Consider the following 23,601-nt stretch of genomic DNA (forward strand, 5'->3'; position numbering starts at 1 on the left):
CTTTCCATTTACTCAGGTCTTTTTAAATTTCTCTCAGCAATATTTATAGTTTTTATCACACAGGTGTAATTAAATTTTTCCTAAATGTCATGTTTTGATGCTAATTATAAATGGTATTTAAAACGTTTCAGGCCGGGTCAGGCGCGGTGGCTCACGCCTGTAATCTCAGCACTTTGGGAGGCCAAGGCGGGCGGATCGCGAGGTCAGCAGATCGAGACCATCCTGGCTAATGCAGTGAAACCCCGTCTCCACTAAAAATACAAAAAATTAGCCGGGCGTGGTGGCAGGCACCTGTGGTCCCAGCTACTTGGGAGACTGAGGCAGTAGAATGACGTGAACCCAGGAGGCAGAGCTTGCAGTGAGCCGAGATGGCGCCACTGCACTCCAGGCTGGGCGACAGAACGGGACTCTGTCTCAAAAAAAATAAAAAATAAAATAAAATAAAACATTTCAGGCTGGGTACAATGGCTCATGCCTGTAATCCCAACACGTTGTGGGGCCAAGGCGGGTGGATCACTTGAGGCCAGGAGCTTGAGATCAGCCTGGCCAACATGGAGAAACTCTGTCTCTACTAAAAATACAAAAATCAGCCAGGCATGGTGGGACACACCTGTAATCCCAGCTACTAGGGAGGCTGAGGCATGAGAATCGCTTGAACCTGGGAGGTGGTAGGTGGTTGCAGTGAGCAGAGATGCCACCACTCTATTCCAGCCTGGGTGACAGAGTGAGACTCTGCCAAAAAAAAAAAAAAAAAAAATTCAATGTCCAGATGTTTGTTGCTGGTTTTCATATACTGACCTTATGTCCTGCATCCCTTCTAAACTCACTTACTAGTTCTAATAGCTTTTTCTATATTCTTTAGGATTTTCTACATATACACAATCGCATCATCTGCCAATCAGGACAGTTTAACTTCTTTTCCAATCTACATGACTTCTATATATTTTTGTTGCCTGTTGTAGGCTATTGTACTGGCTAGGACAATGTTGAATAGAAGTGATAACAGGCTTGGTGCGGTGGCTCCCTCCTGTAATCCCAGAATTTTGGGAGGCCGAGGCGGGCGGATCATCTGAGGCCAGGAGTTGGTGACCAGCCTGTTCAACATGGTGAAACCCCGTTTCTACTAAGAGTACAAAAAAAAAAAAAAAAATTAGCCAGGTGTGGTGGCACATGCCTATAATCCCAGCTACTCAGCGGGCTGAGGCTGGAGAATCACTTGAACCCAGGAGGTGGAGGTTGCAGTGAGCCAAGATCGTGCCATTGCACTCCAGCCTGGGCAACAGAGTGAAACTGTGTCTCGAAAAAAAAAAAAAAAAGTGATAACAGTACCTTCTTTACTTTATTCTTGATTTTAGGAGGAAATGTTCCGTCTTTCATCTCTTCCTTTGTGTCTTAATAGCATCTTGTTCTACTCTCGTGTATGGTAGTATCTTTCCTTTTACCTGAAGATATCAACGATAGAGTAAATTTGTTTAGATTTCCTATGCTCCTTACCTTGTCTCTGATTCAGCCAAGTTTTTGTGTGTGTGTGTGTGTGTGTGTGTGTGTGTGTGTGTATGTGTGTGTTACGATGGAGTCTCGCTCTGTCCCCTAGGCTGGAGTGCAGTGGCACGATCTCAGCTCACTTCAACCTCCGCCTCCTGGGTTCAAGCCATTCTCCTGCCTCAGCCTCCTGAGTAGCTGGGACTACAGGTGTGCATCACCACGCCCGGCTAATTTTTGTATTTTTAGTAGATATGGGGTTTCACCATGTTGGTCAGGCTGGCCTCAAACTCCTGACCTCATGATCTGCCCGCCTCAGCCTCCCAAAATGCTGGGATTACAGGCGTGAGCCACCGCACCCAGCCTTTTGTTTTGTTTTTGTTTTTGTTTTGCTTAGTTTATTTTTGTTTGTTTTGGTTTTCTCTTTCATGTTATGGCTTTTCTCAAATGGACTTAAATCATGTGTGTCTGATTATTTATAAAGAGAAGTACTGCAGATGGCTGGTTAGTCCTCAAATCCTTTCTTCTTGTATGTTGGCTGCCTGGCTAGAGACTACATTTTTCAGTCCTCCTTTGTGACTACATCAGGTCATGTAACCAGGTTTTCAACAATGAAATGGAGTGGAAAGTGTATGTGCTGCTTCTGCCTCATTTGCTTAAAACAAAATTGCTGCCCTGAATTTCCTCTACTTTCCCTTTCCTGCAAGCAAGAACAGACGTCCCATGCTTAGATGAAGATAATCTTTTAGGGGATGGTAAACCAACAATAGGAAAGGAACCTGGGTCTGTGAATGACATGTGGAGCAAAAACCAATGAACTTGCATCTTCTCTAGTCCACTGTATTCTGGGGTCTCCTTGGAACAGCAACTTAGACTTTAATATCCCAACTAATACAAGCACTGAAAAGCTGATTGGAAGCTTATGTGGATGAGTGTGTGAATGTTATCCAGAGGAGGGTTTTACTCTAAGGAAGTTCTCCAGGTGTAATCCACGTAACCCTGCTGGTCCTTGAGACCCTTTCAGGGGGTACTTGAAGGCAAAATTATTTTTGTGATGGTACTAAGTCATTATTTATTCTTTACACTTTCATTCTCTCCTGACTGCCCAGAAGCGTTTTTCAGAGGCTGCATCACTTATGATAGCAAAACAAATAGAATGAAGAATCCAAGATTGGCAAAAATGTCAAATGATGTCACTCTTCTTACTAAATAGTTTTGTTTGGGAAACTATCATTATTTTTTGTAATAATACGTAAACACGTAATGGGTTTCTTACTGTTATTCTTTCTTTTTCTTTTAGATAGTCTTTCTCTGTTGCCCAGGCTGGAGTGCAGTGGCACAATCACAGCTCACTGCAACCTCAACCCCCTCATGCTCAAGCAATCCTTCCACCTCAGCTTCCCAAGTAGCTGGGACAGGTGTGCCACCATACCTGGCTAATTTATTTTTTGTAGAGACAGCGTCTTTCTATGTTGCCTAGGCTGGTCACAAACTCCTGGAGTCAAGTGATTCTCCTACTTCAGCCTCCCAAAGTGCTTACAGGATTACAGGTGTGAGCCACTGTGCCCAACCTGTTATTCTTAAATGGGTAAGTGGGTAACATTTAATTTTTTGTTTTAATTTGAAAAATATATAATTCATATTCTAAGGCTCTTTGCAGTACTTAACAGCTTTAAAAAATATGAAGGCATCCTAAGATCAAAAAGTTTAAATATCTGTCATGTTTGCTGCTGCTGCCAGCCACCCATGCATACCATCCAGGGGCCTTAGAACAGGCCCACCCTGCCCAGTACCATGCTGTTTTGGTTACTATAGCTCTGTAGTACAATTTGAAGCCAGGTAATGTGATTCCTCCAGTTTTGTTCTTTTTGCTCAGGATAGCTTTGAATATTCTGGGTCTTCTGTGGTTCCATACAAACTTTAGGATTTTTTTTTCTATTTCTGTGAAGAATGCCATTGATACTTTGATAGGGATTACATTGAATCTGTAGATTGCTTTGGTTAGTATAGGCATTTTAACAATATTGATTCTTCCAATGCATGAACATGGAATAACTTTCCATTTTTTTGTGTCCTCTTCAGTTTCTTTCACAAATGTTTTATAGGTTTCATTGTAGAGATCTTTTACTTCTTTGGTTAAGGTAATTCCTAGGTATTTAATTTTTGGCCAGGTGCAGTGGCTCATACCTATAATCCCAGAACTTTGAGAGGCCTAGGAGGGGGAATTGCTTGGCTCAGGAATTCAAGACCAGCCTGGGCAACATGGTGAAACCTTGTCTCTACAAAAAGTACAAAAATTAGCTGGGCATGGTGATGTGCACCTGTGGTTCCAGCTACTCAGGAGGCTGAGGTGAGAGGATCACTTGAACTCTGGAGGTTGAGGATGCAGTGAGCCAAGATCACACCACTGCACTCCAGCCTGGGTGACAGAGCAAGACCCTGTCTCAAAAATAAAAATAAAAATTCACAAATTTCTTTGTGGCTAGTGTAAAATTGCTTTCTTGATTTCTTTTTCAGATTGTTTGCTATTGATATATAGAAATGCTACTGAGTTTTGTAGGTTGATTTTGTATCCTGCAACTTCACCGAATTTGTTTATTAGTTCTAATAGCTTTTGGTTTTGGGTGGTCTTTTGAAATAACCCAGTCAGACCAAAACTAAAAAAAAAAAAAAAAGAAGAAGAAGAAAAACAAAGACATAGGACACCATAAGGCAACCAAATATTAAAAGGGGGGCGTTCCAGAAGGCAAAGAGATAGGCAAAGTCATAGAAAACCTATTTAACAAAATAATAGCTGAAAAATTTCCCCAAATCTTACAAAAGATATAGACATCCAGATATAAGAAGCTCAAAGATCCTCAAATAGATTCCACCCAAAAGGTCTTCTCCAAGGCACATTACAGTCAAAAGTTAAAGACAGAGAATTCTACAAACAACAAGAGCAGGCCAGGCATGGTAAGTCATACATATAATCCCAGCACTGTGGGAGGCCAAGGAAGGGGGATCCCTTGAGCTCAAGAGTTCAAGACCAGCTTGGGCAACACAGTGAGACTTCATCTCTATAAATAATTTAAAAATTAGCCAAGCATGGTGGCATGTACCTGTGGTTCCAGCTATTTGGGAAGTTGAGGTAAAAGAATCTCTTGAGCCCAGGTAGTCAAGGTTGCAGTGAGCCATGATCAAACCACTGCACTCCAGCATGGGCAACAGAGCAAGACCCCATCTCAAATATATATATTTAGCAAGAGAAAAGCATCAAGTCACATAAAAGGAAATCCCCACCAGGCTAACAGATTTCTCAGCAGAAACTTAGCAAGCCAGGAGAGAATGGAATGATATATTCAAAGTGCTGAAAGTGGGGGAGGGAGGAACTTCCAGTCAAGAATACTACTATACCCAGCAAAACTATCCTTCAAAAATAAAGGAGAAATAGTCTTTCCCAGACAAGCAAAAACTGGGAGAATTAATTACCTCTAGACAGATCCTACAATAAATTCTTAATGGAATCCTACATCTGGAAGCAAAAAAACAATATCTACCATCATCAAAATACATGCAACTATAAAACTCGCTAGTAGAGTAGATACCTGAATGAGAACGAGAAAGGAGTCAAACATTACCACTACAGAAAACCACCAAACTGCAATGATAAACAATAAGAGAGAAAGAAAGGAACATCAGATACACAAAACAACCAGAAAATAACTAACAAAAATGACAGGAATAAGTCCTCAGGTCCTCACCTATCAATAATAACCTTGAATGTAAACAGACTAAATTCCCCACTTAAAAGACATAGTCTGGCTGAATGGATTTTTTTTTTTCCTTTTTGAGACAGAGTCTCGCTCTGTCGCCCAGGCTGGAGTGCAGTGGCACAATCTCGGCTCACTGCAAGCTCCGCCTCCCCGGTTCATGCTGTTCTCCTGCCTCAGCCTCCCGAGTAGCTGGGATTACAGGTGCCCGCCACCATGCCCGGCTAATTTTGTATTTTTAGTAGAGACGGGGTTTCTCCATGTTGGACAGGCTGGTCTCAAACTCCTGACCTCAGGTGATCTGCCTGCCTCGGCCTCCCAAAGTGCTGGGATTACAGGCGTGAGCCACCATGTCCGGCCTGGATATTTTTTTTAATGATGCAACTATATGCTGCCTATAAAAATACTCACTTCACCTGTAAAGACATATTTAGAGTGAAAGTTAAGGGATGAGAAAAGATATTCCATGCAAGTGGAAAACAAAAGCAAGCAGAAATAGCTATAATTATATCACATAAAACAGGCTTTAAGTCAGAAACACTGAAAAAAAAAAGACAAAGAAGGTCATTATATAACTATTAAAGGATCAATTCAGCAAGAGGATATAACAATTCTAAACATATATGCAACCAACATTGGAGCATCCAGGTATATAAAGTAAATATGATTTGATCTAAAGGAAGAGATAGGCCAGGCACAGTGGCACACGCCTGTAATCCCAGCACTTCGAGAGGCTGAGGTGGGAGGATCACTTGAGCCCAGGAGTTCAAGACCAGCCTGGGCGACATGGCAAGACCCCATCTCTACAAAAGTACAAAAAATTAGCCAGGCATGATGGCATGCGCCTATAGTCCCAGCTACTGGGGAGGCTGAGGTGGGAGGATTGCCTGAGTCTGAGAAGTCAAGGCTGCAGTGAGCTGAGATCGTGCCACTGCACTCCAGCCTTGGTGACAGAGTGAGACACTGTCTCCTAAATAAATAAATAAATAAAGAGATAGACTCCAATATAGTAATAGTTGGGGACTTCAACACCCCACTCTCAGAAATGGATAGATTATCTAGACAGAAATCAACAAAGAAACACTGGACTTAAACTATACTCCAGACCAAATGGACCTAACATTTACCCAACATTTCATCTAACAGCTCCAGAATATATAATCTTCTCATCAGCACATGGAACATTCTCCAGAATAGACCATATGTTAGGACACAAAACAAATCTTAGAAATTTTTAAAAAATCAAAATCATATCAAGTATCTTCTCAATAAAAGGAGAAACTTTGGAAACTGTAAAAACACATGGAAATTAAACAACATACTTTTTTTTTTTTTTGAGACAGAGTTTCCTTCTTGTTGCCCAGGCTGGAGTGCAATGGCATGATCTCGGCTCACCGCAACATCTGCCTCCCGGGTTCAAGCCATTCTCCTGCCTCACCCTCCCAAGTAGCTGGAATTACAGGCATGCGCCACCATGCCCGGCTAATTTTGTGTTTTTAGTAAAGACAGGGTTTCTCCATGTTGGTCAGGCTGGCCTTGAACTCCCAACCTTAGGTGATCCACCAGCCTTGGCCTCCCAAAGTGCTGGGATTACAGGCATGAACCACCATGCCTGGCCCATTTTTTATTTTATTTATTTATTTATTTATTTATTTATTTATTGACAGAGTCTCGCTCTGTTGCCCAAGCTGGAATAGTGGTGCAATCTCAGCTCACTGCAATCTCCACCTCCTGGGTTCAAGTGATTCTCCTGCCTCAGCCTCCCAAGTGGCTGGGATTACAGGTGCGTACCACCACAACTGGCTAATTTTTGTATTTTTAATAGAGTGGGGTTTCGCCACGTTGGCCAGGCTGTCCTTGAACTCCTGGCCTCAAGTGATCCACCCACGTCAGCCTCCCAAACTGCTGGGATTATAGGCATGAGCCATCACGCCTGGCCAACAACATACTCTCAAATGACCATTGGGTCAATTAACAAATTAAGAAGGATATCAAAAAATATCTTGAAACAAATGAAAATGGAAACACAGGCCGGGCACTGTGGCTCATGCCTGTAATCTCAGTACTTTGGGAGGCTGAAGTGGGCGGATCACCTGAGATTGGGAGTTTGAGACCAGTCTGACCAACATGGAGAAACCCTGTCTCTACTAAAAATACAAAATTAGCCAGGCATGGTGGCGCATGCCTGTAATCCCAGCTACTCAGGAGGCTGAGGCAGGAGAATGGCTTGAACCCAGGAGGTGGAGGTTGCAGTGAGCCAAGATCATGCCATTGTACTCCAGCCTGGGCAACAACAGCAAAATTCCATCTCAAAAAAAAAGAAAAAGGAAATGGAAACACAACATACCAAAATACATAGGATACAACAGAAGCAGTGCTAAGAGAGACGTTAATGGCAATAAGCACCTACATCAAAAAACTAGAAAGTTTTCAAATAAACAACCTAACAATGCTCCCCAAGGAACTAGAAAAGCAAGAACAAACCAAACCCAAAATTAGGAGAAGGAAAAGAATAATAACGATTACAGCACAGCAAAAAAAAAATAGAGAGTGAAAAAAATTTAATCAATGAAATTAGACATTGTTTGTTTCAATGGATAAACAAAATCAATAAACTGCTAGCTAGACTCACCAAGAAGAAAATAGAGGAGACCCAAATAAATAAAATCAGAAATAAAAAATGAGACATTACAACTGTTTCCAGAGACATACAACAATTCATCAGAGACTATTATGAACAACTATACATGAATAAATTGAAAAACCTAGAGAAAATGGATAACTGGACACATACAACCTACCAATATCGAACCAGGAAGAAACAGAAAACTTGAAAAGACCCATAACGAGTGATGAAATTGAATTAATGATAAAAAGTCTCCCAAAACAGAAAAGCCCAGGACCAGATGGCTTCACTGCTGAATTCTACCAAACTTATAAAGAAGAAATAATACCAATTTTCTCAAACTATTCCAAAAAAACTGAAGAGGAAGAAATTCTTCCTAACTCATTCTATAAGGCCAGAATTACCCTGACACCAAAATCCGACAAAAACACAACAAAAAAAGAAAACAGCAGGCCAATATCCTTGATGAACATTGATGCAAAAATCCTCAACTAAATACTAGTAAACAAAATCCAACAGCACATCAAAAGGATAATACACCGTGATCAAGTGGGATTTATTCCAGAAATGCAAAGACGGTTCAACATACATAAATCAATAACCGTGGATACATCACATCAGCAGAATGAAGGACAAAAACCATATGATCATCTCAATAGATGCAGAAAAAGCACTTGATAAAATTAAACATCCTTCATGATAAATATTCTCAACAAATTAGGCATAGAAGAAACATATCTCAACATAATAAACTCCATAAATGACAAACCCACAGCTATCATCATATTGAATGGGGGAATAGAGGAATGCCTTTCCTCTAAGAACTGGAAGAAGGCAAAGATGCCCAGTTTTATTACTTTTTTATTGATTGATTGATTGATTGATTTTTTTGAGATGGAGTTGTGCTCTTGTTGCCCAGGCTGGAGTGCAATGGCGCGATCTCGGCTCACTGCAACTTCTGCCTCCCAGATTCAAGCGTTTCTCCTATCTCAGGCTCCCAAGTAGATGGCATTACAGGCATGCGCCACCATGCCCGGCTAATTTTTTTTGTACTTTTAGTAGAAACGGGGTTTCTCCATGTTGGTCAGGCTGGTCTTGAATTCCCGACCTCAGGAGATCCGCCCACCTTGGCCTCCCAAAGTGCTGGGATTACAGGCGTGAGCCACCGCGCCCGGCCCACTTTCATCACTCTTAATCCACATAGTACTGAAGTCTTAGCCAGAGCAACCAGGCAAGAGAAAGAAATAAAAGGCATCCAAACTGGAAAAAAGGAAGTAAGGCCAGTGCGAAGGTAGTGAGTTATCTCAATCTCACAGTAAGTTACAGATTGAACTCCTTGTTCTACTCTTTCCCCAGTTCTCACTACTGCACTTGAGTAGTCTTAAAAAAAAAAAAAATCAAATTGTCCCCCTTTGAAGATGACATGATACCTAGTATATAGAAAATTCTAAAGATTTCACCAAAAATCTCTTAGAACTGATACATTCAGTAAAGTTGCAGGACACAAAATCAATATACAAAAATTAGCATTTGTGTACACCAATAATGAATTAGCTGAAAGAGAAATCAAGAAAGCAACCCTACTACCTAGGAAAAAATTTAATCAAGGAGGAAAAAGACCTCTACAATAAAAACTACAAAACACTGATGAAAGAAACTGAAGAGGACACAAACAAATGGAAAGACATCTCGTGTTCATGGATTGGTGGATTGGAAGAATTAATATTGTTAAAAATGACCATACTTACTTTTTTTTTTTTTTTTGAGACAAGGTCTCGCTCTGTCACCCAGGCTGCAGTGCAGTGGCACAGTCACAGCTCACTGCAGCCTTGACCTCCCAGGCTCAAGCAATCCGCCCACCTTGGCTCCCAAATAGGTGGAACTACAGGTACATGCCACCACATCCAGCTACTTTTTATTTTTATTTTTGTAGAGAGAGGGTCTCACTTTGTTGCCCAGGCTAGTCTCAAACTCCTAGGCTAAAGCAGTCCTCTGGCCTTGGCCTCCCGAAGTGCTGGGATTACAGGCGTGACCACCACGCCCAGCCCTCACGTTCTTATTCCTATGTGGGGGCTAAAAGAGTTGATCTTATAGAGGTAAAAACTAGAATGAGAGCTGAGCGCGGTGGCTCACGCCTGTAATCCCACCACTTTGGGAGGCCGAGGCGGGCGGATCACCTAGATCGGGAGTTCGAGATCCAGCCTGACCAACATGGAGAAACCTCGTCCCTACTAAAAATACAAAAATTAGCCGGGTGTGGTGGCGCATGCCTGTAATCCCAGCTACTCTGGGAGGGTGAGGCAGGAGAATCGCTTGAACCCGGGAGGCGGAGGTTGCGGTGAGCCGAGATCGCGCCACTGCAGTCCAGCCTGGGCAACAAAAGCGAAACTCCATCTCAAAAACAAACAGCAAAACAAAACAAAACAAAAACAAGAAAATAAACACACACGCACACGGAGGTGGGGCGGCGGAGTGGCGGCAGGGAGGAGGAGGGGAGAGGTAAGAAACAAATGATAAAACAAATGAAGCAAATTGTTAACAATAGGTGAATCTGAGCCAAAGTTAAACGTGCGTTCTTTGCCCTATTCTTGCAACTTTTCCAAATAAAACGTTTCTTTAAAATCACGTCCAGGGGACCTGGATTCCAAGCCGAGCCCCTTTTCTCACTCGGTGCATGACCCTGAATGAATTCCTTCCTCTCGGTTGATCTCAGTTTTTCAGCACAGATGGTTCTCTCTGGGTCTGGTGATCAATGTCTCACAACTCTGAGGACGTTTGCAGATAGGGCTTTGGAAGGAAGAGGGCCCTTCGTTTCCCCCAAAGGGTCTCAGCCTGCCGGTGATTTCACCACGACTTCCTCCAGAGTTCCACCTGTCCTCTTCATCAGCCATAAACTTGCCCCTACTCATTTTTGCCACCGGCTGGACGCCCACCTCCTCTTTCCCGGAGCCCTAAGGCTCACCTTCCGGCAGTCTTAGCCTCTGTACAGGATAGGCACGTGCATTTAGCCCCAGGAAACTACAGCCCCCAAAAGGCTTTGCGGCAACATCCTCGCGGTGATCACCAAAGAGAATACGCTTTTCTCCGCGGGGCCGCCCGCTGCATAGCCTTTTGGGAGTTGTAGTTCATCTGCTAAGAGCCGCTGAACCAGGGTGAGGTTCTAAGCCACCCTTCCCAGAACTCACAGCGCTCGTCCACACCAATAGGAAGCGTGGATCTTGGAAAGCGGGCGGGGCAGAGGAGCTCATGCGCAGTATGTGTGGTTGGGGAATTCATGTGGAGGTCAGAGTGGAAGCAGGTGAGAATGGAGGGGGCGGCAAAGGCCCGTTTCTGGGCATCTCTGCAGTCCTCCTCTGCTCCATGATGTGCACTTTGGGCGAGGAGAGTGCGTGTATGAGTCCGACTTGTGAGGGAGGGGAGAAGGGGCTCAGCCCGGGACGAGCCAGGGGTTGCTCAGAGTAAGGGAGGTGTCCATGGGGGCAGGGTGAGGAATAATCCAGAAGCTATTAGAAATGTAAAGGGCCGGGTGTCCCAGCCTCAGAGAAGGAAGATTTAAATGCACTGGACGAGATCAGGGTAGTCTCAGGAGTTGAGATCTGGGAAGTAAGGAGGGAGGATTTGAGACTGGAGCGGGCAACGACGGTGGGACCGAGCGTTAGAAAGTTAGATGCTGGCGTGATTTCTAGTTAGGTCAACTGTGCTTATGCCCACCCCGCCTCAGCCCCACCCTCCCAGTTATTCCAGAGCTCACTGTCCCTGTGCAGCTAGTTAGAGCCTTTCTCCCAAATGGGTTCTTCAGTTATCTTGGCCCCAGGTTGTCATCCAGCTCCTGCTTCCATAAGAAGCATGTCGTTCTTAATACACGATGTTGAGAAGCAGTATGGTGAGGAAGTAAGCTGTGTCTGCTAGCATTAGACCTCTGGGTTCTAATTCTGGTTCTACCACTTAATAACTGCAATCTCGGCTTCTCATGTAACCTCTCTGTGTGCCTCTGTTTCCTCTGTAGTAATATGCTTCATAGGGTAATTGTGAGAAGTAAATAAATTGCTTTTATTAGGCTACCTGATATAAGTGTTAGCTGTTACGGTTACTTTTTTTGTTGGCATCAACATGTAGCACATTTTTTTAGTTATTTTTTCAAACCATAATTGCGCCAATCTAACCACACAGCCTCTTTTTGGGGGCCTACTTGTCCAGGAAATGAGAGGGTGGTTTAATGTGGTGTAAAGTTCTCTATGGATTTCAAGCCCATGCATTGTTTTCATTATTGAACCAAGTGTCCCAGACACCTTACTTTAAATGGTTGAGAAAAAAAGAGAAATCAGCCAGGCATGGTGGCTCATGCCTGTAATCCCAACACTTGGGAGGCCGAGGCAGGGGGAACACTTGAACCCAGGAGTTCGAGACCACCTGGGGCAACATAGCAAGACCCCATCTCTGCAAAAAATGAACAAAATTAGCTGGGCATGGTGGCACACTTCTGTGGTCCCAGCTACTTGGGAGGTTGAGGTGAAAAGATCGCTTGAGCCTGGGAGGTCAAGGCTTCAGTGAGCTGAGATTGCGCCACTGCACTCCAGCCTGGGTCACAGAGCAAGACCCTGTCTCCAAAAAAAAAAAGAAAGAAAGAAAAGAAACTGAAAAAAAAAAGCAGAAGAATTGATAGTACACTTTCCAAGCTATAAAGCATTATTTATTAGGTATCCTTCGATGGATGATTTAGCACTTTCAGGAATGGGGAAATAAATAGCCAGGTTGAAAAGTGACTGTTGTGTGTCAGAGAGGGCCTTCTCTGAGGATTTAGCATCAAGTTTGATTGTATTTTGTTTTTATCCCCTTAGGTGTGAGAGGGTCCAGCAGAAGGAAACATGGCTGCCAAAGTGTTTGAGTCCATTGGCAAGTTTGGCCTGGCCTTAGCTGTTGCAGGAGGCGTGGTGAACTCTGCCTTATATAATGGTGAGGCATGGAGGGACAGTGGGACACTGCACTTTCCTAGGAGATTTCTGTTGGTCTGCATAGCCCATGTGACACTCTTGATGGTAGCTGCTGTCAGTGAATGTGTTTGTGGCCAAGAGGCCTCAACTCCTGCCATTTCATCCCATAGGACTGCATTCTTATCAGAGCCCCTGACCTTTCAGTCATAGGTTCTCTCAGAGCCTTTATTCAAAAAGAGCCTCCCAGCCCACTTCCTAGTTGGATGTGTCCAGTGGCTCCTGTCAAGGTGAAGTGAAGCCGTACCACCCAAATGCTGCCGCACAGTGTCTGGATTTCCCTGGCTATCTGAAATGGAGATCTCATTTGTTCTCCTCTGCTTGCATGTGGAATAACAGCAAAGGCTGCAGATCTGTTTGGGTGACCTTGTCCCGAACAGGCGCTTTTGCTCTGCTGAATTTGGGTAGTTTCAGCGAAAGTATCTTTGAGATGCATTGCCCAGCTTTTAACAGTGTGGGAGGGAGGTTAAGCTGGCTTTTCTTCCACTTTACTGTGGAAGCTTCCTCATTGGTCAAGCAATAGATTTGACCTGACTTTATCTGTAGGACCCCCTTTAATTCTGACATTCCGACACTTTCACATGCTGCAAAGCAGCAATAGATTGACCCATCTGGTGTGTGGCTGGCTGACAAGAGGAGCTTCACTTTCAGAGTGAAGATATTTGGACCAATGATAAAGTTCAGAGAGGCAGCTGATTAGAAAAGCCTGCTTGGCTTATATGACACATCTTAGCAGTACTGCGATCCTTTTGGCCACTCCTGCAACTAGACAGTAATTGCCATCATAAATTTCTCTCTGTGCCAAGACAGCTCTATAACCCCTTAAAACTTTAGCAAAACAGAGCTATTAGGAAGAAAGAGTAGGCTCTTCTAAATGTAGGATTCCCATAATGAGGGTGCTACTTCTGGGAGCACTAGGTTAAATTGGAGCCCGATGGGTATGTGGTAACTGGGAAGACCTCATTGAGTTTTAGAAGTTTTGGTAGATGATTCCTGGAAATATGTTGGTGGGAGTTCAGGGATAGAATGGTCATTCAGAAAATCAACAGCCAGTTCCCTCAAGGAGAAAGGATGCTAAGGAACAGGTCCTATTACCAATCCTTGGGGACATGTGGAACAGGAAGTGACTGCTTAGTTTTGCAGCTATTTAGAAGTCTCTAGAGACCAGGAGTTGGGGAAGACAGAGAGAAGAGGGGAGACTTAATAAGTGAACAGAAAGCACCAGGGCTCTTTCAAAGACATGATCCTTTTGTTTAAAGGATGAGAGGATTTTTATGACATGTCATTATCCTTTCTTCCTAGTGGATGCTGGGCACAGAGCTGTCATCTTTGACCGATTCCGTGGAGTGCAGGACATTGTGGTAGGGGAAGGGACTCATTTTCTCATCCCATGGGTACAGAAACCAATTATCTTTGACTGCCGTTCTCGACCACGTAATGTGCCAGTCATCACTGGTAGCAAAGGTGAGTCTTGCCTATGGTTCAGGTAAAGCAGGGAGTGTGGAAGAGGTGCTCTGCTCTTTTGTGTCGCAGGAGCATCTGTGGGATACCAGGATCCAAAAGAGTTTGAACTGTACATCATAGGAATGACTAGACTACTTGCCCTGGAGAGCTTGATATGAAATCTTAGAAATATCCACTTATGGCTGGGTGCGGTGGCTCGTGCCTGTAATCCCAGCACTTTGGGAGGCTGAGGCAGGTGGATCACCTGAGGTCAGGCGTTCAAGACCAGCCTGGCCAATGTGGTGAAACCCCATCTCTCCTAAAAATACAAAAATTAGCCGGTGGTGGGGGATGCCTGTAATCCCAGCTACTTGAGAGGCTGAGGCAGGAGAATTGCTTGAGCCTGGTGGGCGGAGGTTGCAGTGAGCTAAGATCGTGCCACTTCACAGCAGCCTGGGCAACAGAGTGAGACTCTGTCTCAAAAAAAAAAAAAAAACCCTGCTTCTAATCTTCCCATCTCTTTGGAATTTCTTTCCATACTGTTTTGCAGTTGTTTTCAGGATACATTATGTACCTATTTCTAAAACTATTGATAGGAGCTTCCAGAGATCAGGGAGTTGTAGGTATTAATACATTGCCCACCTCTCTTGGTGCCCAGTTCAGGGCTCTGTCTCATGGGTGCTTGGTCCATATCGTTGACATCTGTAAGCAAGCCGTGACAGTGCTTTGGCTCCGGGCAGGCCTGAATTGTCCAGAGGAAAGTATAATTCTCTCCCTGGATCCTTTAAATGGCCCAAGTAATGAGAAGCAGAACATAGATGGGTCTGTTAACCCCTTATATGTGTTACACATTTGACAGAGTGCTTTTATGTCTGTTTTCTCCTTCAGTTTTCCCCAACATTTCCGCAAGGCCCAAAAAGCAAACGAAATTGTCCCCATTCTCATAGACAGGGAAATAAGCTCAGGTTGGCTAAGGCTTAGAGAGGCCACATCATTAGTAAATAGCCCAGATCTTTGGACTGCTAGTCTAACACCGTTTCCACCGGACCCAAACTAACCCCTCCAAGGCTGACTCCTGACTTGGCCACAATCACCAGAGCATGTAAAGGCCTCACCCTACAATTCTTAGCATTGCGCTGTCTATCGTCTTAAAATGTTCAGTGTTGCAAACTTTGCATGGCACCTGTTAGACGTATAATTTGAATTATGTATATCTGAGGGCATTCAGGGGATACCAAAAAGCTGCTATCACTGAAGCCTCTTAAGAAATTATAAACTCTTTGTGATGCTCTATTGGGTTCTGTGCCAAGGAAACCAGGCATACCTGCACCTTGCCCTCTAGGATCTTATAATCAGCAGATTTGCTTATAAATTGTAGCAAATTTGGAGCCAGGCACAGTGGTGCGTGTCAGCAACTCAAGAGGCTGAGGCAGGAGAAATGCTTAAGCTCAGGAGCTTGAGTCTAGCCTGGGCCACATAGCAAGACCTTGTCTCTAAAAATAAAAAAAAAAAATTGCCAGGCGTAATGGCTCACACCTGTAATTCTAGCATTTTGTGAGGCTGAGGCAGGTGGATCACTTGAGCCCAGGAGTTTGAGACCAGCCTGGGAAACATGGCGAAACCCCAGCTCTACAAAAAATACAAAGATTAGCTGGGCGTGGTGGTCTGTGCCTGTGTAGTCCCAGCTACTTGGAAGGTATAGGTGGGAGGATCAATTGAGCCCAGGAGGTCAAAGCGGCTACAGTGAGCTGTGATCTTACCACTGCACTTCAGCCTGGACAACATGTGACCCTGTCTCAAAATACATAAATAAAAATTGTAGCAAATTAGAGTAGGAGAGGTCATATAAAAGACCACTTGTGGCCAGGCGCGGTGGCTCACACCTGTAATCCCAGCACTTTGGGAGGCTGAGGCAGGTAGATCACCTGAGGTCAGGAGTTCGAGACCAGCCTAACATGGTGACACCCCATCTCTACTAAAAATACAAAACAGCTGGGTGTGGTGGCGCATGCCTGTAATCCCAGCTACTCGGGAGGCTGAGGCAGGAGAATTGCTTGAATCTGGGAGGCAGAGGTTGTAGTGAGCCGAGATTGTCCCATTGTACTCCAGCCTGGGCAACAAGAGCAAAAACCTGTCTCAGAAAAAAAAAAAAAAAAAAAAAAACACTTGTTTTCCTATAGTGATTTTTATTTTTAACTCCAGTGTTTGTCCCCTACCCTAAGATTTACAGAATGTCAACATCACACTGCGCATCCTCTTCCGGCCTGTCGCTAGCCAGCTTCCTCGCATCTTCACCAGCATCGGAGAGGACTATGATGAGCGTGTGCTGCCGTCCATCACGACCGAGATCCTCAAGTCAGTGGTGGTGAGTGAACAGGGCCCCTTAGCCTCGAGTCCAGAGCGCAACCCTGGGAGAGTGCCAGGTGGCAGGAAGCACTTGGCAGTGGGTTGGTTGGGATGTGGCTGCTAGTTTCCTGGTTCCTTTTCTGCTTCCTCATTAATCTGACCTGCCCTTCTGCTCCTCCCTTTGAAACCAGGCTCGTTTTGATGCTGGAGAACTAATCACCCAGAGAGAGCTGGTTTCCAGGCAGGTGAGCGATGACCTTACGGAGCGAGCCGCCACCTTTGGGCTCATCCTGGATGACGTGTCCTTGGTAAGATCCTTCGGGAGACCGAGGGGAAGGGGCTGCAGTTCTTGTTTAGGTGCCTGGCTCCATTTCTGGGTAGACGCTATTAGGTCCTCCCTTCTGCTTTGCTAGATGTGAGACTTGAAAACACGGAAACATGCTGAGGTGAGGCAGTCTCCGTGGGTTTTTCGGTTGAGGGTTCTTTTACCTTCCCCCTGCCACACACATTTTTCTTATGACCTCTGGTTGTATCCAGATAGTCCCTAACCACTAAATGTTTTACCTTCTCCAAACTGTTACCCAGAAAGTGATGCCTTGTTAACCCTGTTTGACACAGGCAGAAACTGCCTGGTAGAGACCAGAGAACAGCTCGGGTAGTCTTTCTCCCTAGCACAGACCTCCCAGCCTGACCCCTGGGAGCTTCCTAACACTTACAGTCCGAAGCTCAGTGAAGTAAGCTCTGGGAACCCCGGTGAAAGGTGATAGAGTGTAAACGAACGGTTGGATTCCCCCAGGCCTGGTATAGGGGGCAAGGGACATCTCCGAGGCGTAAGCTATCCTCTTGAGACACTATAGCTTGTGTGTTTATATGACATTAGATGTCATAACTCAGACAGAAAGCAATGCAGGCAGGATAGCGTTTCAGGTTGAGGAGGGTGAGGGGAAGGGGTCGTGTTTCTAGATTCTCTGGGAAAAATCATTTGGAGTGATTTGTTCGGGCAGTGAGGTAAAGTGTTTCCTGTTCAATTCTCCCGTGCATCGCTAGGGAAAGGCACCACTTCCCCCAGCATCTGTGCAGCTGTTTAAACAGCCACTTGACAACACCCAGTGCTAACCCTGGGGCACTGCTCCACCTTGCTCCGCTGCTGGAAGTCCCGGGGGCTTGGGGCTCCCTCTGCTGGCAAGAGGCCAGGCTGCAGCCGTTCTGCGGGCCCTCCCCTCGTAATTACCGTTAACCTGAACACCTTGGCTGCGAGAAAACGCTGAGTAAAAACCTAAGGGAAAAGTTGGCATTTTACTAGACTTTAACCACATACTCCATTCTGGGGAAATGTGGGCTGACCACAAGAAACCCTATCTAAGAGGTGTGAGAAGAAAATTAAGTTTCATGGGGAATTTGCTGCCCTCAGCTGGCCCTTTTAGAAATAAATTTTATTCCTTAATTATACATTTCATTTTTCATTTCTCAGGATCAGATTTTCTTACCCAAACTTTGACTAAGAAACTAGAAATGGATCAGGTGAAGTACAACAGCTGCAGTTAGAGTTAGGAGGTTAAAAATTCTGGAAGAGAATGAGACCAGGATTTACTCTTCAGGAGAAGTTTGGGGCTGCTTTTTAAAAAAGCAGAGGTTGGGAGAGTGAAGGAAATGAAACAACTAGAATTTGATGGCAAAACCAATGCTCTTCTCTTGATTCTTTTTCAATAAAAATTAGGATGAATAAGTAAATAGCTCTAGGCTGGGCATTAGGAATTCTGACATCCCTTCCCATTGTTTGTGCTATCTTTAGGGACAGTCGCATCAGACCTGACATGATTAGGGAAGGTCTATGGATCATCAGACTTCTAAACCCTCACGCCGACCAATGACTTTACCTGCTTTCTCTTTCTTTTAAACCCTTTAACAGAACCATTCACATTGGGAATACCATGATTTGCGTTCCACCGTCCCTCGTTCTCTTCCTGTTCAGTGGTGCAGCTGCTGTGGGAAGACGTGGACTGGTTAATCCATAAGCAGAGAGCATCAGGCTCTTGGATCCCTGGGAACCAGCTGCCTCCCTCACTCTCAGGGTCCCCGTTTTCCATCTGGCCTTCCTTGGGCTTTGAACAAGGCATCAAAGGCCCTTGGAAGAGCACTAGTCAGTGGCGGGGGTCTTAGAACCCACAGTTCTCCTCCTCTGGGGAGGTGGTCGATTGAGTAGATACCTTCTGGTGCCTGTGGGCCCCATCGAAAGCCCCCAGTGCCATTTGCTACATGAGGTCACTGTACTGAGAGTGACAGAGTAATATACAGGAGCAGTGTGGGCAGCCAGAGAGTCTGGGTGTAAACTCAGTTTGGATACAGATATGGAGGTGGAAGAGTGTTCTGGCCTCATGGATGCCTCCAGCTGCTACAGCCATTGCTGGCCTCTTCCTTGCAGCGGCCGTGGAGCCCTCCCAGCAGTGCTGTCGAAGCAATCACACTGCCTCATCTTGTGCTCACTCTTTCCCCTTAGACACATCTGACCTTCGGGAAGGAGTTCACAGAAGCGGTGGAAGCCAAACAGGTGGCTCAGCAGGAAGCAGAGAGGGCCAGATTTGTGGTGGAAAAGGTGAGCCTTCAACCAGATGTCAGGAGCCTCTCTCTCCCCTTTCTCCGGCACTCAGCTTCCCCATTTGCTGGGTGGCCTGGAAATTCATCATCTGTCATCCCTTCTTCCGGGATAATCGGAAGGGGCTTGAAGGAATTGTACTTCTGCAATTGGTTCCAGAGTCTTCAGGGGCTAGTCAAGGATATGTGGAGTTATGTTCCTAAATCACTGAAGGGTAATTTTTCTTCTACTTCTCTGAGATCAAAAACACTCTCTTACAAATGAAAATGTTTCTCCTGGAGTATTTTCAGCTTCACTGAGAAGTCATTTTTAACCATAGTTACATAGTGAAAGCTGACAGCAAAAAAGATCAAACGTTGCACCAGATGTGCTTTCGTCACTAGATTTTTTTCTAGTGCTAAATCCATCCAGATGTGTCAAAGAATGTGATGGGACACAGTGTATTTGCATAGCAGCCTGGTCTTCCTGGTATTTGCAAAGACATGTTTATTTATTGTTGTCCCCTTCTTCCCACCACCAGTACCCCTAATTGGTGGGCAGATGGGGACAGCAAGAAATAAAATGGGAAAAGAGGGACAGATTTAATTTTGGAGAATGAAAACACTGTGTGGGCAGGGACTCGTGTTGCTTTGTATCTGCCATAACTTCAGAGATTATAATAAGTCTAGTACAGTGCCTGGTGATAGTAGGTATACAGTAAATGTTTGTTGAGCAAATAGACGCAGGGCCCAGCCATTTCAAAATTGTATGTAATTTCAGGGAAGCTTAATACTGTCCTCTTCCTCACACTCCTGAAGGTTACACGTTGCAGACAGCTGTCTTCCTATTGATATTGGTAGGGCAAGCCTAGGAGATCTCACTCTGGGTGCCTGGATTCTGGTCAGGAACCAGCCTAGCTCACAGGCAACTCTAGGAATAGTCACAAGTGCATGCTGCTCTTCCTTAGCCATCCCGAGGTTTTTTGTTTGTTTGTGACAGCTCTGTGGCCCAGGCTGGAGTGCGATGGCATGATCATAGCTCACTGCAGCCTTGACCTCCTGGGCTCAAGTGATCCTCCTGCCTCCGCCTCCCAAAGTACCAGGATTACAGGCATGAGCCACCACACCCGGCCCTGTCCTGGCTTTGATGAAGTCCTTTAGACTTGGGGCTGGAGGAAAAGATGAGCCTTGAGGATTGATTCCACCTTTCTTTTGCTTCTGTTTTCCTTGGCCTTGGCTTCTCCTGGCTCAGAGGAGGGTTGTTAAACTAGATTGCAATTAATATTAATGAGGACTTTGAAATAAGACAAATATTCCTGCAGCCAACAGAAATGTATTCCTCCCGTGACAAGGAGTGAGCATGAAAGGAGAGGGGAGGACTGGTGGGCAGTGTGCTCTGCCTCCCCTCGCCTCCCCCGCTAGCCATCAGGAGGAAGTAAACTCCCCGAGTTCCTTCAGGAGCCTGGGAAGGTGGCTTTCTGGTGAAGGGCCTTTGGTTGTAGCCTGACATGCAGTGTCCTGAGGTTTGATCTTAGTCTCTCTCCACCTCCATTCTTTTAGGCTGAGCAACAGAAAAAGGCGGCCATCATCTCTGCTGAGGGCGACTCCAAGGCAGCTGAGCTGATTGCCAACTCACTGGCCACAGCAGGGGATGGCCTGATCGAGCTGCGCAAGCTGGAAGCTGCGGAGGACATCGCGTACCAGCTCTCACGCTCTCGGAACATCACCTACCTGCCGGCGGGGCAGTCCGTGCTCCTCCAGCTGCCCCAGTGAGGGCTCACCCTGCCTGCACCTCCGCGGGCTGACTGGGCCACAGCCCCGATGATTCTTAACACAGCCTTCCTTCTGCCCCCACCCCAGAAATCACTGTGAAATTTCATGATTGGCTTAAAGTGAAGGAAATAAAGGTAAAATCACTTCAGATCTCTAATTAGTCTATCAAATGAAACTCTTTCATTCTTCTCACATCCATCTACTTTTTTATCCACCTCCCTACCAAAAATTGCCAAGTGCCTATGCAAACCAGCTTTAGGTCCCAATTCGGGGCCTGCTGGAGTTCCGGCCTGGGCACCAGCATTTGGCGGCATGCAGGCGGGGCAGTGTGTGATGGACTGGGGAGCACAGGTGTCTGCCTAGGTCCACGTGTGGCCTCCATCCTGTTGCTGATGGAAGATTTGTGGATGAGGGCCCATGCGGCTGAACTGAGAAGGCAGGCCTCCATCTTCCCAGCGGTTCCTGCGCAGATGACGCTGAAGAGAGGTGCCGGGGAGGGGCAGAGAGGAAGTGGTCTGTCTGTTACCATATGTCTGATTCTCTTTAACTGTGCGACCAGCAGAAACAGGTGTGTGTGAACTGGGCACAGATTGAAGAATCTGCCCCTGTTGAGGTGGGTGGGCCTGACTGTTGCCCCCCAGGGTCCTAAAACTTGGATGGACTTTGATAGTGAGAGAGGAGGCCTGGACCGAGATGTGAGTCCTGTTGAAGACTTCCTCTCTACCCCCCACCTTGGTCCCTCTCAAATACCCAGTGGAATTCCAACTTGAAGGATTGCATCCTGCTGGGGCTGAACATGCCTGCCAAAGACGTGTCCGACCTACGTTCCTGGCTCCCTCGTTCAGAGACTGCCCTTCTCATGGGCTCTATGCCTGCACTGGGAAGGAAACAACCATGGGAAGGAAACAAATGTGTATAAACTGCTGTCAATAAATGACACCCAGACCTTCTGGCTCAGCCATGGGTTGGTTTTTTGTTTGTGGGAGCCGTAGGATCAGAACAGAGTGTTCTAGCAGTTTTTGTGTGTACATGTTTGCATTGCCAGCTGGGACAGAGTCTCTAGTAAGGCAGAAAATGCTTTGTTTTCAGAAAACACTTTGTGCTGTGTTCCAGATCCATCCCCAACCCGAAGGGAATCTCTGTGGTAGCAGGTGAGGTTCGTCATGGGATAGGCAGTGAAGGTGGGTGGAGGGCAGTTAACTTGTTCTGTGTGTTTTGGTGCCACTACTCACTGGGAGTTACAGGCCTGCCCGCCAACTGCCAGCAACACCTTCCCCCATGCTAGGGAAGTGGTTGACGTAAATAATGTGTCCAATAGCCCTCAGTTAGATGGCTTGGGGCACTCTGCAGTAGGTTTCTTTTTTTTCTTGTTTTCTTTTCTTTTCTTTCTTTTTTTTTTTTTTCTTTTTTGAGGCAGGGTCCCACTTTGTTGCCCAGGCTAGAGTGCAGTGGCATGAACATGGTTCACTGCAGCCTTGACCTCCTGGGCTGAAGCGATCCTCCTGCCCCAGCTCTCTGAGTATCTGGGACTACATGTGTGTGCCACTATGCTTGGCTAATTTTGTATTTTTTATAGAGACCAGGTCTCACCATGTTACCCAGGCTGATTTTGAACTCCTGGGCTCAAGTGATCCAGCCTTGGCCTCCCAAAGTGCTGGGATTACAGGTGTGAGCCACTGCGCCCAGCCAATGGGTTTGTACTGCTTATTCTGCTTTGCTTTGACAATAGGGAAATTGGAAATGCCTTGGCATTTAAGGGGAGCTGAGTTTGTGCATTTTGGATGATGGGGAGGGAAAGCCGACCTCAGGTTGAGAAATGAACTGTGTCAATCACCCACCCCAAATCCTTCTAGGAACAGAGTGGAAACAGCATGCAGTGAGTGGACAGCACTGACTGTGTTTTAAATCTGCTCTTCATTTAATCCCCAAGCTCACCACCTGGCCACAGAGAGGGGTCTTTAAGAAGACTCCACAGGCTGCTCTCTGACCTGGATTCCACATTTCCTCCCCCAGAGTGATTGGGCCACCACCTGTCAGCTGGGGAAGAGGGAGACCCAATGCACAGATTTGGGATGGAGCCAGGGATTGAGTTCTCCCAATCCCTGCATCCCGCACCCCTCCCAGGGCCTCCCAGCAGCCATCCCGGGAGCAGACCACAGTGTGTGGTGGGCTCCTGACCCTCCGCTGAACCTCAAACCTCCCTCCCGTGAGCCTCCCCACATCCAGCCCATCTCCCTGCCACCTCCCCAGCATCATTTATCTCAGGCCTCAGGATATCTCTTCCCACTTTGGCTCTTTTGCTGTAAGAACAGGCTTTCGAATGATGAGGTGCCTGAACTCAAAGCGCGTTAAAGATTGGAGCAGAAAGAGCCTAATTCCTAAATAAGTTCCAGACCGGCTTCCACTCTGCGCCCTTCCTCCTTTTCCTGCTGTTTATTGCTTTGGACACCCTTTTTGGGGGTGGGAGGGCAGGAGGCTCCTCTCTCTTTCCCAGGCTCTTTTTAAAAGAGCAGTTGTGTTTCCTGCATTGGCGGGAGACTGGGTTTCATCCTCCAGGTGTCTGTAAGGGAGCCCTGAGCTGCAAAGCTGCCCTGCACTGCTTTGAGGTTGCTAGTGCCTT

At 45.8% G+C, this 23,601-nt stretch overlaps 1 protein-coding gene and 1 long non-coding RNA gene across 2 annotated transcripts in view; one reads left to right on the forward strand and one right to left on the reverse strand.

Annotated features, from left to right (window-relative positions):
- LOC129054963 (uncharacterized) overlaps positions 1 to 23,601 on the reverse strand; it is a 42,329-nt gene that overhangs the window by 17,545 nt on the left and 1,183 nt on the right. Inside the window, exon 2 of the long non-coding RNA XR_010137974.1 lies at positions 1,330 to 1,442. This is a non-coding gene — a long non-coding RNA (uncharacterized LOC129054963). The remainder of the gene's footprint in view (positions 1 to 1,329; positions 1,443 to 23,601) is intronic.
- Positions 11,065 to 21,938, forward strand: PHB1 (prohibitin 1). The gene is made up of 7 exons (XM_002834274.5): positions 11,065 to 11,158; positions 12,699 to 12,813; positions 14,151 to 14,312; positions 16,514 to 16,656; positions 16,829 to 16,945; positions 19,135 to 19,230; positions 20,769 to 21,938. The coding sequence occupies exons 2-7, from the start codon at positions 12,726 to 12,728 to the stop codon at positions 20,979 to 20,981; spliced, it is 819 nt and encodes a 272-aa protein (XP_002834320.1). The 5' UTR covers positions 11,065 to 11,158; positions 12,699 to 12,725; the 3' UTR covers positions 20,982 to 21,938.

Source organism: Pongo abelii, chromosome 19 (assembly GCF_028885655.2).
Source record: "Pongo abelii isolate AG06213 chromosome 19, NHGRI_mPonAbe1-v2.0_pri, whole genome shotgun sequence".
In the NCBI taxonomy this organism is placed as follows: Eukaryota; Metazoa; Chordata; class Mammalia; order Primates; family Hominidae; genus Pongo; species Pongo abelii.